General features: G+C 37.7%; 1 protein-coding gene across 1 annotated transcript; it reads right to left on the bottom strand.

Moving 5' to 3' along the window:
* Positions 1-3,814: 3,814 nt before the first annotated feature.
* LOC148716630 (uncharacterized) lies at positions 3,815-5,874 on the bottom strand. The gene is made up of 3 exons (XM_088744616.1): positions 5,654-5,874; positions 4,529-4,616; positions 3,815-4,117 (listed from the first exon to the last, which is right to left on the bottom strand). The coding sequence occupies exons 1-3, from the start codon at positions 5,872-5,874 to the stop codon at positions 3,830-3,832; spliced, it is 597 nt and encodes a 198-aa protein (XP_088600742.1). The 3' UTR covers positions 3,815-3,829.
* Positions 5,875-15,891: the final 10,017 nt, after the last annotated feature.

Here is a 15,891-nt window from a genome sequence, read left to right as displayed (position 1 = left end):
TTAAGCTCATGATTAATGGAAATAGTGTTTTCAAGGATATCAAAATTAGTTTGGGGCTTTTCATTTCCACACGGAAAAACCAGGATGACCTTTGTGAAAATCGCAACATCGGCGTTTACGTCACGACCTAATTAGGCACTCTGTGATTAACTCTGGAATTCAAGCACATTTTGCATTGGCAGTTAGCACCATGTTCGATCAGGAAATCAATACAATAAGCTAGCTTTGCATAGCAAACGACGACAGATTGGATTTTATCCCTGCTTTCGTCTCAAATTCTCCTCCATTTCCCGTGGCGAAGTTTTTTACAATATCACATTTCGTAACCTAGCTGGGGTGTCTGTTTTTCTTGGCATATCGGGACACATTTGAGAAATAATGTCACTAAAAATCACACAAATTCACAAATCACCGGCAACAGTCAAAAAATCGAATTCGCTCATTCTAGTATTAGGTAGGCCTATAGGTAAAACAAACCAAGACATGTATAGATTGCTGAAAAACTATTTTGCTTTCGAGAACATTTAGAAAACTACATTTAGGCATAATTAGCATCAATCGAAGGTCGAATTTAGCCCATTTTTGAAGGCCTCGTTTATACTTGTAAAAGCAGTGAAAAACTTACCTGTTCTACAGACTCTTGGAATAATCATCTCCCCTGTGTTTTCAAGAAAAAAGTAGAGTCGTCAAATTTGAAATCAAATACGGATCTTTCTATCTATTTACTTAAGAGCTGTGTGAAAAGTAGGGTAGCTTCAAAAAATTGTTTTTAATAATAATAATAATTTGATATTTATATTACGCAAATTAACATGTGGATATGAACAAATGCGCATCACAACAATTTACGGGGGACTTTGGCCGGACTGCATCAGCAGTTTACAAACAATCGAAGGAAACTTATTTGAAGATGCCCCCTCCCCCTCAATTCCCAGTAAACAGGCCAGACCACATCACGGTAAGCTTGTGAGTGGATTCTTTAACGCCCCCTGCTTAACCAAACTAACTAATTAATTTATGCAGGAGACGGGACTTACGGTTTATTCGTCCTTATCCGAGAAGACTAGATATCATTCTCCTCAGTTATTTTAAGACCTTGAGTGTTGGTCCGGCCGGGGCTCGAACCATCGACTTCGACCTCCCTGCACAACAGTCCAGCGCTCTAACCAATTGAGCTAACCGGGAGGCGGTTGTACTTGTTAAAGGTTTTGTGTTCAGATAAAAATTCATATTTTTTTTAACTTGTTACTACTTATGGGAATTTAGCAATAAAACGTAGCGTCACAGTTAATTTCATCTGATAAAACTTAGTACGCAATAAGTAAACAACTGAGTTTAACACTTTGTATATGTGCTAAGAGAAATAAACGCTTAATATCTGAAATATGAGAAGTTTGAATGATAAAAGTACCGTTTGCAGAGTTTTTTCTGGGGTTTTGGTGCTGCTATGCATACGAGGGCTTTAAATTCATAGAACTTTTTGGCTCTTCGGCGAAGTTGGCGACATAAAAGAAAAGACCGACTTTCTTTATCATTTCCAGTTTCTGAGCTTCATTGGTAATAATAAATGCTTGAATGTTATAAATTAGGCCTGGTTTATACGTCGCATTTAATGACACGAATTTAATTGATGAATTTTTTTCGTCTGGGAGACGAAATGGATATATCAACAAAGTTGAAATGGTAAATTGGCCACCGTAACGATTACAAAAGCTGACGTTTCGAGCGTTAGCCCTTCGTCGGAGCGAATAGAGGAATTGTGGGTTGTGTGTGCTTTTAAAGGCAGAAAATGGAGCTACGTTATTGGTGGGAACATGGCAACGAGAAAAACATGAATAAATTAGTGGAATGAAAAGCGTTCGTTGATCCCTGTGGGATTTAGACTGCCGGTTTGAAAGATGAGCTTTTGTTCAAGATTTTTACGGCTTTCCGTGCTACCTAAGTGTAAGGAAAGACCGCAGATTGCCATATGTTGCTTAGAATGATTAGGTAAATTAAAATGTCTCGCGACTGGTTTCGATGTGTCCTTGTCATTCTTCTCCACGTCTCGAAGGTGTTCTCGGAATCGGTCACCTAGTCTTCTGCCTGTTTCGCCGATGTATATCTTTTTGCAATAAGTGCAAGTTATGCAGTAGATTACATTGGCGGAGGTGCACGTGAAGTGATCGGTGATCTTAATGGATCGTTTAGGTCCCCATATTTTATCAGTGTTGTGAATGAAAGGACACGTTTTGCATCGTGCACGAGCGCATTTAAAAGTGCTTGGTTGGTCATTAGTCTGAAAAGAACTTCTGACCAAAAAATTGCCTATGTTTTTGTCGCGTTTGAATGAAACGAGCGGAGGCTGCGAAAAGATAGTGCTTGTCTCTGGATCGTTTTAAAGTAATTTAAAGTTTTTAAGAATGATGGATTTAACTGAGAGTGAATGGAATGCGGTCGGAATCTTCCTTATGCGACGTTTGTAGTGCTGAATGTCGATCAATAAGTTGGGCGTGGCGGTAACCAGCTTGAACGACAGAAACAGGGTAACTCTTGAACAAAAGCTCATCTTTCAAACCGGCAGTCTAAATCCCACAGGGATCAACGAACGCTTTTCATTCCACTAATTTATTCGTGTTTTTCTCGTTGCCATGTTCCCACCAATTACGTAGCTCCATTTTCTGCATTTAAAAGCACACACAACCCACAATTCCTCTATTCGCTCCGACGAAGGGCTAACGCTCGAAACGTCAGCTTTTGTAATCGTTACGGTGGCCAATTTACCATTTCAACTTTGTTGATATATCCAATATATTTTATCTGAGGTTGCTTTCAAGCTATTTAAAAATTTCAATTAGTTTTTGTTTACCATGGTTAATATTGTACCCAATACGGTTGCTGACATAGAGTGAAGACAGGAACTCATAAAGTGGTTTCATAATATTGTTTGAAAGTAGAGCATTCCAATTTTATTACAATTGCTTAAAAGGAGTAAATGATGATAAAAATAATAACACCAGTAAGAATAATTATAAACATCATTTATAAAAAGCACAATTTATTTACAAAGAAAAGAGACAATGTTGTTGCGACGTAGATAGGAAGTAAAAGGTAGTAGTGCCCATCACACCTGTAATGACAACAGATTTAATTCTCTCTCTTATCATGCCTTTAACATCAGCAGGTGTTAAAGATGCTAATTTCACATTTTTTGGTATTCTTTCTAATTGTAAAGAGATCAACTGTCCTCTACAAGTTTCACAAAAAGCAATTTATCGTTTGGCCCAAGACACAAGATCACAACAGTCAAACGCCAGCGTATATGCGAACTTTGTAATGACTTGGTAGCGTGCTCTCTCAGAACCAAGAACAAATTACAAACAACCGCTTAAGCCAAAAAGTCAAGTCGAGGTGTTTCAAAATCCTAAACATTTTTGGTGAAGCTCAAAACAGATTGGTAAATCAAAGGTATCTCCGTATTTTAATGAGCTTTGTGTTCGAAAAGCTTCCAGTTTTCCAGTTTCCTTTAATAGATTTCTATTACCTGTGAGACAGCAGTTTTTCCTGTCTTCTTTTTAAGTATTTCGAGGTAAATTGGCGCGCAACCGGCCAAAATGGATCCCCTCGCGCATGTCCGACGTTTCACCGCTGTGTTACGAGAAACTGATAATTCAAATCAGACAATGAACATTTAGCTTCCTAGCATGCTCCAGCCGCACAAAATACGCTGAACAAATCACGCGTGACTTTTTGAAGCTCATGTTAAACTACGGAATGAAGGATAAGGAGTAAAGGAAAGCAGCACAGTAGCCTCTGAATTTCTACTATTAGCAAAACGGAAGTTCTTTATTTACCCCATCTCTACAGTTTTAATCCTTAGAAAGCCTTCCAAGTGCTTTGGCGTTTCTGCGAAGGTCAACGCAACTACATTTCCTTTCTCATCCCCCACAGCTGCAGGGTATGGCAGGCTGCCATAAACAAACGGCAAAAACATCTGCAACTCAGGAAAAGCTCGCCCCATGCCATCTGCGTCCACAATGGGGAGTCCCAGTTCTGCACCAGCCACTAAGGGCTCGATAGAGTTGGCACCTCCTATCTCGGCACACACGACTGCGACGACTTTACTTTTTGATTCAAGCTGTTTGAAAGCAAATAAAAAATGAAAAAAGTGAACTGAAGACATGACTTTGCTGTAAAAAGTTGCGAAATAAAATACCAATACCTCTTAAAAAGAGTGCAAGGTGAAAGGTGAAGTTTATTAGTATTCCCCGAAAAGACCCGAAAATATTTGCAGATGTCAATCCGAAGGTAGCAAATTCTCCTAATTCATTCAGAATTCAAGCGTTGGTCTGGTCTAATGATCATATCTTACCCTCGCACAAGACAGTTTTCACCTATAACACCTGAGCCAACAGGGCAGCAGGTAAGCTGTTCTTCAAGAGTACACCAATTGCACAATTTGTAAAAGGATCGTTTATTAGAGTTTGCATGGCGAACTGCTAAACTATCCAGGAAAAGTCTATGGCAGAAAGCTTTCTCCAGCCTGTACCTCACTTTTAGAAGACATCCAGTCTTGAACATCTTTCGCTTCCCTGATTCCATCCCCATTGTCATGTTCATTAATAGCACCACCAGTCCTTAATTATTGCTTATATAACTTCACTCTCCTAGGGCATGACAAACCAGTTCTCAGCTGATCAAAAATTGCTTGCAGTAGTTGAGATGTTTGTAAGAAAGTGAGTTATCAGTCAGGCCACCTTTCTCAGTTGACAAAGACTTCGTTCCCAGAAAAAAAAAAAAAAAAGAAAAGAAAAAAAAAAAAAGAAAAGACATTTCAGCTTTCCCGAGAAAGCTTTGATTATGTTGTATTGTTTACTTAATGGTTTGTTTTTCTTTAGTGTACAATACCTCTGGGGAGGTCGAAGTATATTACGAAATAAAAGCGTGTACAAGTACAGCGAAGTTCACTTAAATAGACTTTAGCGTCTTTCCTTTCTTTGGCAAACCCTTTGTTTTAATGAATTAACAAATGTGGCCGTCAGAGGCCGGGAGCATCGCTGACATGCAACTTATCATTCTAATCACAGTGGGCCTATACAATCTGTTTGTGTAGCCGACTGTTGTTTTCAAACGATCTTGATGTCAGCAGGCAAGTCAGAAATTTAAAGAAAACGACAAAACTTTTGAGTTTAAAAGACATGTTTCGACAGAAACCTCTGTCATCTTCAGTTGATTAACAAAGCATTACAAGTTGAATTTATAAGTACATGCTAATTAAGCTAGTAACAACAGAAAACGTGACAATGTGAAAATTATAAGGATAGCTTTAGATTTACATGGTGTAATTGTTGATTCAAAGAAGGTTGTTCTCTTTGAATGTGAATAGCTTCTTTTATCTTGAGTTGGAAACTCGTAAAGGCGTGATCTAAGATATGGAAACAATCTACTGAACACAAGGCGCGACAATGTTCAGAACTCTGTAGATGTGAAAAGATTAACAACAACTGGTTGGGGCTACAGGAAGACATTACTAAGCTTATGGAAATCCTAAAAAAGAATCTTTTCCCTGCTCATTTAATTGAAAAAGTTGTAAACCGCTACATTACTGGGACCCTAAGTGATCATTGTCCCCGGGGTTCCCTTCCCACTTCACACATATTTTACTTTAAACTACCCTACATTGGCCGTTTTTCTGTCGTCACTCAGAAAAAGATTCGTCACCTTATCAAGCGCTATTGCAATGATTTGGATATCAAAGTAGTCTTTTCCTCCTTTAAGATAGGCAACATCTTTGGTGTGAAGGACCCTGTCCGTAGCGGGCTTCGTTCGCGTGTGGTTTACAAGTTTGCATGTGCGGGCTGTAATGCCTGTTATGTCGCCGAAACGGCCCGGCATTTTTCCGCACGCGTGCGTGAGCACTTTGTCAGTGATAGGGCCTCTCATGTTTTCAAACATCTACAGAATTCTGAACATTGTCGTGCCTTGTGTTCTGTAGATTGTTTCCATATCTTAGATCACACCTCTACGAGTTTCCAACTCAAGATAAAAGAAGCTATTCACATTCAAAGAGAACAACCTTCTTTGAATCAACAGTTACATCATGTAAATCTAAAGCTATCTTTATAATTTTCACATTGTCACGTTTTCTGTTGTTACTAGCTTAATTAGCATGTACTTATAAATTCAACTTGTAACGCTTTGTTAATCAACTGTTGTTTTATTGTGAATGTACCAGATTTACCGTTTGCCTCACCTATAGTGACATATTGCTGACTATGTACGTAAATCATTGATAAATAAACGTTGGATTACTTTACCTGTTGTGTAAAGTCGTCCTTTTGCCTCAAAAAATTTGTGAGCGATTTTGAATAAAGTCTGAGTTCGTCGTTAATAATAATAATAATAATAATATTAATAATAATGATAATAATAATAAAAGTAGTTTATTAAACTCTCTTGCAGTAACTTACTGAATTGACGAGTTATGATGCAATGAAAACTTAATAAGATCGACTATGTACATTTCTGTATACATTAAGTACAAGTTACATATACCACATGGAACATAGATCACATTTGTTAAAAATACTTAAAAGTTAAAAAGTATTCGGGGCGCTTCGTTCTACAGGTTGTAACGTTTCTCATTTGGTCAAATCATTATTTCTTATCTTACTTTAGTAACCATGTTCCACTCACCTAATCCAAACCAATGTTTTTTAAGCTCGGAGACACTTCAAATGTCTGGTAAAAGTTATTCAATGCAACGCGGCTGTGTCTTGGCGACGCCAATTGACCAAGTAACGAGACCTCGACAGTTCCTTGGTGTGAGGCACTCGTTCCATCCTTTGCTTGTTCGCCTTTCCGAAACCATGTTTTGCAGCGAACTTATGACAGTACCATACTGCTCCTTTAAATAATCGATAATAACTCTATTTTCATACCCTTGATGAAAGTAATCTTCTATAATCCTACGCAGATCGCTTTCGTCCATAACCAAAAGCGAGTTCCACTTCATGCTGTTTTGGCGGGAAACTAAGAACTATTACCCAGTCTTCCTTGGCGTTGCATTCCAATTTTTTTTGTTTGCGTTTTCTTTTTCGGTTGTTTGCGTTGCATATTTTATTTGCTGCAGTATTTTTTGTTTGCGTTCCGTTTTTTATTTGCTGCGATACTTTTTTTCTTTGCGTTTTGATTTTTTTTATTTGCTGCAGTATATTTTTTATTTGCTGCAGTATATTTTTTATCTGCTGCAGTAGATTTTTTATTTGCAGCAGTATATTTTTTATTTGCTGCAGTATATTTTTTATTTGCTGCAGTATATTTTTTATTTGCTGCAGTATATTTTTTGTTTGCGTTGAGCCTTCTGGGCCACCGTAATTTTAGGATATAAAGTAGATTATTATTATTTCTGTATCATCCCATCTAATTCTTTGTCCTGACATCTTCCAGCTATTGCTTATACAACTTCTCTCTCCCGAGGCATCACAAACCAATTCTTGGCTCATCAAAACTTTCTTGCGATATTTATGAGATGTCTGTTAGAAAGTGGGTCATCAGCTAGGCCACCTTTCTCACTTGACAAAGATTTCATTCCCAGAAAAAAAAATCATCTATTATGTAAGCTTTATTGAGAAAGAGTTCATTATGTTGTGTTGTTAATGTGGGTTTGTTATTCTGTGGTGTACAATAATACCTCTGGGGAGGCCGAAGTATATTGCGAAATTAAAAGCGTGTGAAAATAGAGCGAAATTTATTTGAACAGACTTAGGCGATCCTACATACGAACATAGTTACAATGTGTATAAGAACGATCCTTCGCAGTAAAGCACTATTTGAGCAATAGTGGAAATCAGACCTGAAAAAAATTTCAGGCCTGTACGGGATTCGAACCACTGACCTCTGCGATACTAGTGCAGCGCTCTACCAATTGAGCTAACAAGCCAACTGGGAGCAGGCCATCAAATTAATTCGATATAAACCCGTAGATGATAAATCGAACAACAACAAACATATGAAACATATGAGTGAACTGCGGTTATGAGACGTGTATAAGAACGATCCTTCGCAGTGGATTTACTGCGAAGGATTACAGTGCTTTACTGCGAAGGATCGTTCTTATACACGTCTCATAACCGCAGTTCACTCATATGTTTCATATGTTTGTTATAGTTACAATGTTTATCTGTTTGCCTACATTTCTATTGATGTTTTAATCGGACCTTTCAGCGTCACCACACGTATATAAAAGGCGAGTTTATAATTAGCGTCCCTGTAATCAGTTCTTCGTAAGTTTTTGAGTAGAATAGGTAAACTTTCGTCTTTTCGTTTCTTCATACCATTGGCACAAGCAAAACCGATATATGAGTACCTCTGTAACTTTGCTTTCTTTAGTCTAGTTTTTCAGTATTGGGCGAAAGCATACAAACAGATATCCTGTTGTATTGCCGTATTCTCAATTGATTAAAGATTTAAAGGCCAAAATTGTATCAGATGCTAGTGACCGCCCGCCATTTAGATAAGAACAATGGGCTGTTAACTAGCCACCGAAATTCTTGTAATTTTGTACCGAAACTTTTTATACTGATTTACTTGTATTGTTCATTGTCATTTTAATCTCGTCATCGGCGTTAAAGCCCAGTTTTTATACGCGATTTTTTTATTATATATTTCGCGTCATTTAATTAGGTTGATAGAACTTCGTTGTATCATTGTTTCAGTTTACGACTGATTGATCGATTGCGATTTGCTTTCAAAAAATAAAGATTCATGCAAACAATCAACTTTGGTTTGTTACTCTCCAATCTCGATTCGTAAAATAGTCCCCAAAAATCTCGTTAACCGCGTCTTGGAGCGACACCACTTGGAATCTTAGAATTTAGATTTGTTTTGGTCGCTGCAAGCGCTACACCTTAAGTTAATATGGCATCAAAGTTTTAATGTTTGCAATGCAGCAAGTGAGAGCGTGTTCTTTTAAAATTCCAGATGTGCTGTGACAACAAGTGATAATTTTTTTCAATGAGACGATTGATTGTGAGATCACGCCAACGAGTTCAGACCAAAATGCACTTCACCCAGTTCAATTACCATTATTTAACACTATTATGATTGGTTGAGCGGTATCAGTAAGTCCCTTTATTTTCAAATCATTCTCCTGATCCTCAAGTGGAACAGGGTACTCATAAATACGTGTGATGCGGCAGGTTGCTATTTTGCGTGTGAATATGAATCTGTGATCTGCATGACTTCCTTCTAACGTCGTTGTGACCTCAATTTGTTATTGTTTAAAGCTATAAAAATTGTACTATATCAAATGTATTTCTAACATTGGATCGCTTATAAAATATTCATAGGGGCCTTACACGATGCGAATAGAATGTAGATTACTTAAATAGCTTCATCCGACCACACAAACACGGAGATATCGAAAGGAAGTAAAACTTACCAATCGGTCAAATCATTATTTTTTGTTCTACTTTAAAAGTAGCTATGTTCCACCCACCTAATCCAAACCAATGTTTTTCAAGCTCAGAGACACCACAGATGTCTACTAAAAGTTATTTTCTCAGATAGGAGTTAATATCACTCAAGTGCTTCTTCTATTCCCAAAACTTGAGATCTTACCAGGCTGCCGTTACGCTGTTATTTTCATACCGAAATGTTCAATCAGCCTAGCTGCTAGTTGTCCTTACGTACGGGCTGTATGTTTACAGCTCTGCCGCTAAGATCAAATTGCTTCCGACTTACATTTTATTTAAAACATGTAATTGATATCTAGATGATAACGAGAACATTACCCATTTAGTGTGGATTCGAATACAAAGTTTTCCTCTCGTGTTTGATATTCCATAGTTTTACGACTCTATCACTCTATACTACAGAGAGATTGTTTACCCTAGAAGTTGAATAATATATCCATGCACAAACAAGTTATATCCTATATTACTTCAAAACCAATTTCCATGTTCACGAAGGTTATTTTGATTTCTACCGGCCCTGTTCTTAAAATTTACTTGATTGACTCCAAAAGAGTTTAGGGATTTCTCTCCCGTATTTCTCCCTCGTATTTTGATCTTTTTGATAGGTGCATGTCTATTCACTATATCCCAAAATAATTCGTTAAACGCAAACAGTTTATCGTTGACATCATCAAAAATATCTAAGACTGACCAAGGAGCTTGTTCGATATCCGCGTAAAATGCCTTGGGTTGATAATGTTGAAAGCACCTGGTAGTGATGTACACAGGCTTGGGTCGCTGTTTCTTTAGCCGGAGTATGGCATACACTAAATCGTGGTCGCTCACTGAACTCTCAATGATTTTAACTTCGCGAATTTGATTTACGTTGGAAGTGATAATAACATCCAGTAAAGTTGCAGTAGAATCAGTAACACGAGTTGGAGAGCTAACCATCAGAGTTAAGCTGAACATACGACAGAAGTTCATAAGACCAACTGATTCTGGAATGTTAGGTTTCAAAAGGTTACAATTCAGGTCCCCAATAATATTTATCGGTTTGTTCAATAACGAAGTGGTGACTAAGTTTGGTGAAAGGTCAGCGTCAAAGCAATCAATTAAGACATCAGGAGGCCGATAAGCGGCACAAACTAGAACTGACTTCATGTTTTTCACTTGGACTTTGAGCCATAGTTGTTGAAAACCATTTGTTGACAAGTTAGAAGTATCGGGGAGTATTTCAGTTTTGTAAGAATGTGACACATAAATGCAAACTGTTGAACGTTGGCTAGTACAGACATTTCAGCGAAAGTTGAGGTTTTCCAGGTTTGACCCTTATAAAAATTCTTTTAAGTAAACAAATATTCAAACACTACACTTATCTCTGTTGCACATCTGCAGTGATGCAAGATGCGTTATGCCCTTTGCAGATCTTTCGCTCTTTTTTGTCCTAAAGTAGGCTTCATCCATCCAAGTATCATGAAACATTAAATTATGATACATTGGATCATGATTGGAGTTAGATAATTGTTTGCTCCTGTTTCGTACACACGACGTTAGTTCTTGTAGCCACGTGCTTCACAGTCCAATGTTTTATTTTTGCGCTTTATTTCAGTAGACCTAATTTTGAATTAACTAGCGTTATTCCGCATACGTGAAACATGTTTCTGAACTAGTTACATTCCGTTTACATTTGGTTCACGGTTCGGTTGTGAAGTATTTCAACGAAATGGAAATAGAGAAACCCCGTGATACACCTTGTAAACAACTTGAGAATATGAGCCGAATCGATTTTTTGGCTGTTGCCACCAAATGTTTGAGCGTTGGTAACATTCGCTCTTAAATTCGACCTGCCGAACTATTTCAAGTTTCTGAACTATTGCAGATTGAGAACATGACAGAACTAATCAGATTACTTGAGCAATTCTAACAAGGATTCTGATTGGCTTATAGTAGCCTGCGTTATGAGAGTACAGACCATGCGACGACACTATTGTTCGCTCTGGAAATAAAGTTCGTTTTGACAACTGAAAGTAATGCGCGGGGAATTAAACGCATTCTTTATTATAAAACAAATAAAAAAGCCTTGACAGTGCCTTGTTCTGTTGTAAAGCACTTAGGAAGCGACTAGAGCAATCAAGAAGTCAGAAGAAACAGACAACTACGTCACGTGTTTCTCCCTACACTTCCATGTACTTTTCAAGTCTATAACAAGGTTTGGTGGGAATTTAGATGTGAATCATCAAGTGCTTTACAACTGACTTCCTTTTGCGTCCTATCAAATAAGTACTGTGGTTGTGGCCATTTCTAACACGATGGTTTTGTTCAACTCCGCTGCCAACCCTCTTGCTCACGCTCTGTCCAGCCCATTTTTTTCTAACCTATCCCTTGGGCCTTACTCTAACCTAACCTGAGAACGGCAAAGGCACAGCGCTAAATTATTTCTCATTAGATTCCATAGCAAGACCTCTCTCTGGGTTGGTCTTTGATATAGAAACAACTAATAAGTAGTTGATTAAGAAGAGGTGTTTTTCAAGGCGTAAGAAGAACACTGCGTCGTTGGCGTAGATGAATATTATAGCAAAACATATTTAAAAATGTGACAAAAGTTACATTAAAAACTTTAAAGAAGTCAAAATGTTTCAACTGAAACTACATGGCGAGTAACCGAGATGTACCAATAAGCGTACATTTCTGCGTGTGAGATCAAGCGACGTTGATATAATTAAGTTTCTACTTCTTAAGTTACTGCGTGGACGTCAAAGCAATCCATCAAACAGAAATGATCTAGTTTTCAATCATCTTAAAAAGCTACGGTTTCAATATTCTTTTGATGTGAAAAAAGGTGCCTTCAGTTACGCGGCTGACGTCGGCCATTTGAAAAGAAGAAAAGCACGTTGGTTGAATGTCAAATTATCGCTTTTTCCATGAACACTATTGGTCTTAAAGCGGCAAAGGAGTTGACGAAAAAGAAAGCTGGATCATCAACCAGTCGGTGGGTAAAACAACATTAGTAGCAGTAGTCTTAGGGTCTGACCGAAAGCCTTATAAACACAAAACGGATCAAACCTAATTATTGGCGCGACTGTTGTTGTGCTGATTGTTACACTTCTTGGCTACTATATTTGTCACAGCGAGAGAGAAAGGTAACTCAAAAACCTTACATGGATACTTTGGTCAAGTTTCGTGTTTTACCAATGTCTTAATTAGTTTTCCGTTATATCACCTGACACGCTACAGGTGTTACGCAAAAGAGACATCATTCTGTAATCATTACAGATATTTAATACGTATCATAACTTGCCTTGTGGTCCCACTTTTAATCCTACCGCTTAAGACATCTCTCTTGTTACTAGGAAGAAGTAAAGTTGATTTATGTCTGTTCTCCTTGCTTCCTTAGTTACAGAATTTCTAACAAAAGGTAAGAAATCGAGATAAGTTGTTTTATGAATGTACTTAAGTGTTAGAGTGAGTCGAAGTTGTTTCTTGACAAAGCATAAGGAAATCCATTGTTATTCTGGTGTAAGCAAAGCCAGCACATCATTCTGTAAACACAACTCAGGCTCTGAAATATCCGATTTCTTCTTAATGATTTCAAATTTCCTTTTCCTGATTTTCAAACCCAGTGATCGAAGTGTGCACTGTTATGAGTAGGGCATTGGGATCTTCAGTTTCTCGGTTTCGGTGTTCATTGCGGTTTGCAGTTTTTCTGTTATTCACCATTTAGTTTTCAGTTTTCGTCAAAAATGCTAATGAGTTTCAGATTTGGTATACGGTGGAAGGAGACAGTTGGGCAGGAATTTATTAATGCATATTCTTTCGTAATACTTTACTGAAAATCCCCTGCGGAAAAAAAAAAAGGAAATGGCATTTCCAAGACCCTAAATTTACCATTTTTTCTGGGGGGGGGGGCATTCCTCAGACCTCCCTGGTTTGGAGCCCTTTAATATTTTCTACTCCATGATTTTAAAGAGAATTTTAACTTCTCGATGAAATCTGAATTATTAAACAATGTGATAACCAGCCGAACAATAATATACATTAAATAATTGCTCCACTAGCGCTTAAAATACTCAAGGTTTGACAATTCGTCGTCGGCGTTATAACGGCGTAATTCGTTCGTCTACACATACAAACATTTCGTGTTGGGGGAAGCCACTAAGTTTGACGGATGTGATATACTATTACTGAACAAATCAAAATGATGACGAGATTTGGGAGTTTCATATTTCCCCGCGAGTATGCAACAAGTAAAACTTAAAGCAGTGAATTGGGAAGGACTACTGCACTCCAAACTTTACCTTTGGCTTTTCGGTTTCCTTTCTCAATGTCATAATTCCAGAATATCAGTGATCCCCAAATGCAAGTTTTTATACACTTGAAACTGCAAAAGGTAAGCAGGAGGATCAACTTCCTTCTTTTGTAGGGTTGTGATTACAGAATGATGTCACTTTTTTGTGTGACAGTTGTGGCGGGTCAGGCGATATAACGGAAAATTAATTAAGACGTCTGACAAAACACGAAATTTGATCAGAGTATCTTATGTAAGGTTTTTTAGTTACCTTTCGCTCGCGCTGAGACAAGTACACATCATAACTTGCCTTGTCATCGTATTTTTAATCCTACCGCTTAAGAACGTGTCCACGTGAGATCCAAGCAATATCAAAAGTTGAGTCCACATGGTACCCTCCAGAATTTGATGCTACTTTTTGTACATACTGGTATTAGTCCTAGTTAAATGCCTGCCAAATATTTTTCCCAAAGTCCGCACAGTTCACGAGATACAGTGGTTCGACTGAAATGACACACAAATTAAGCAAAATCATGGTAAATTCGTCCATGAAGTTTACAACTTGCTCAGAGACTATTGGGTGTAGATAAAATAAAGAATCTTTGCCAATTTCAAATGAATAGTATACTTATTCGAGTCAACTAAATTTGAAGAGGGTGTGGTGACTATGTTCGAAAATATTAATGTTTCAAGAAAACCTTCAAAATTGGAGATTTTTCACGATTCCAATTTCTAGTGAAAATCGCTTAAAATATCTCAGATGCGGCCATGTTTCTGCTCAGAATTACTCCATTTCCATAAAGCTTATTTGTTTAGGAGTATATAGAAGTGATAAAATCTGTGTGAAGTTACGTACGTATAGCCATGCGAAACAGATATTTTGTATCGGCATTTCGCTCACGACGAAGGGCGAATGACAAATGGGTACTATGACCGTGATCTGTTGACATCTGGTTAAACATGCCACTGATTCTGGTGAAGACATTCTGGGCTAATATTATTTTCGAATACACAATATCAGGTTTATAAAATGTACCTGATGAAATAAATACAATTTAGAGTGCTAGTAAAAGTACGCTTGCCAAGCCTGGTGAAACTACCGGCTGTTCGCTGACTTTATACACCCAACCGTATGCAGCATTTTAGAATGACGGCTGCGACTGGAAACTACTCAGAGATTCTTCACTACTCACGCTGGCCACTTGTTTGGATGATCAGTCGATTGAATAGATAAAATAAAATGCTTTACAGGGGGTCTTTACACATCGAAAACGATCTGTTTATAGTACCACAGGGCACCCAAGGTATCAGGATATTATCATCAGAGGATTACCCCTCCCCCTCGGTGTTTCTGAACCAGAAATGCTGATTAGATTTGATTGTTTTTGTTTAGGTTGGTGAATATTATATCTATTTCTTTGCATGGGACTGGCTGTTAGACTATACCAAAAACTTTGAAAAAAAATGAATTGTCGAATTTTTCACGACTTCTAAATGCGAGCGCCGGAATCACCTTTTAAGAGCTACAAGTCACAGGGAAATTGGTCAAAATTTGAGAGCAATCGAACAATTTCGCTTTGACTTGTAGCTCTTAAAAGGTGATCCGGGCGCTCGCATTTAGAAGTCGTGAAAAATTCTACAATTCAACTTTTTTCAAAATTTTTGGTGTTGTCTGATAGCCAGTCCTATAAGCTTTCATTTGATATGGGGTTTAGATATCTACAGTTTAAACCGGACGCGCTACATCGCTTGCACGCGAGACACCCCTGAAGGTGTACGGTAACCTTAATGAGTTAAGATTGGATGAGATGTAAACTGTTTTTGTAGGTATCAAAACACTTGCGGTGCTCTTTGAAATAAAATTGACTTAATAATAATTCAGCAAAATGAGAAGTAAAAGGAGTACGATTAAAAGGTTTTTCCTTATCATATCACTGCTTTGATCTTGTAATTAGCCTTGTAATTTGATGTTTTATTTGGGATATACAGTAGATTATCATTTCTTCATTATCCCATTTAATCCTTTGTCTTAACATCTTCAAGCTATTGCTTATATAACTTCTCTCTCCCAAGGCATGACAAACCAGTTCTCAGCTGATCAAAAACTGCTTGCAATAGTTATGAGATGTTTGTAAGAAAGTGAGTTATCAGTTGGGCCACCTTTCTTAG

The sequence above is a fragment of the Stylophora pistillata genome, chromosome 14 (genome assembly GCF_964205215.1).
Source record: "Stylophora pistillata chromosome 14, jaStyPist1.2, whole genome shotgun sequence".
Lineage (NCBI taxonomy): Eukaryota > Metazoa > Cnidaria > Anthozoa > Scleractinia > Pocilloporidae > Stylophora > Stylophora pistillata.
Note: the sequence above shows the minus strand (reverse complement) of the source record. Positions and strands in the feature narration are given on the sequence as shown.

Excerpts from the sequence above, each read along its gene's own strand:
- LOC148716630 (XM_088744616.1), bottom strand. The coding sequence starts at position 5,874 with ATGCCGGGCCGTTTCGGCGACATAACAGGCATTACAGCCCGCACATGC. Across the intron at positions 4,617-5,653 it reads AGAAAAACGGCCAATGTAGG|GACTGGTGGTGCTATTAATG; the intron begins GTAGTTTAAAGT and ends GCAATAATTAAG. Across the intron at positions 4,118-4,528 it reads GGATGTCTTCTAAAAGTGAG|CTTGAATCAAAAAGTAAAGT; the intron begins GTACAGGCTGGA and ends GCTTTCAAACAG.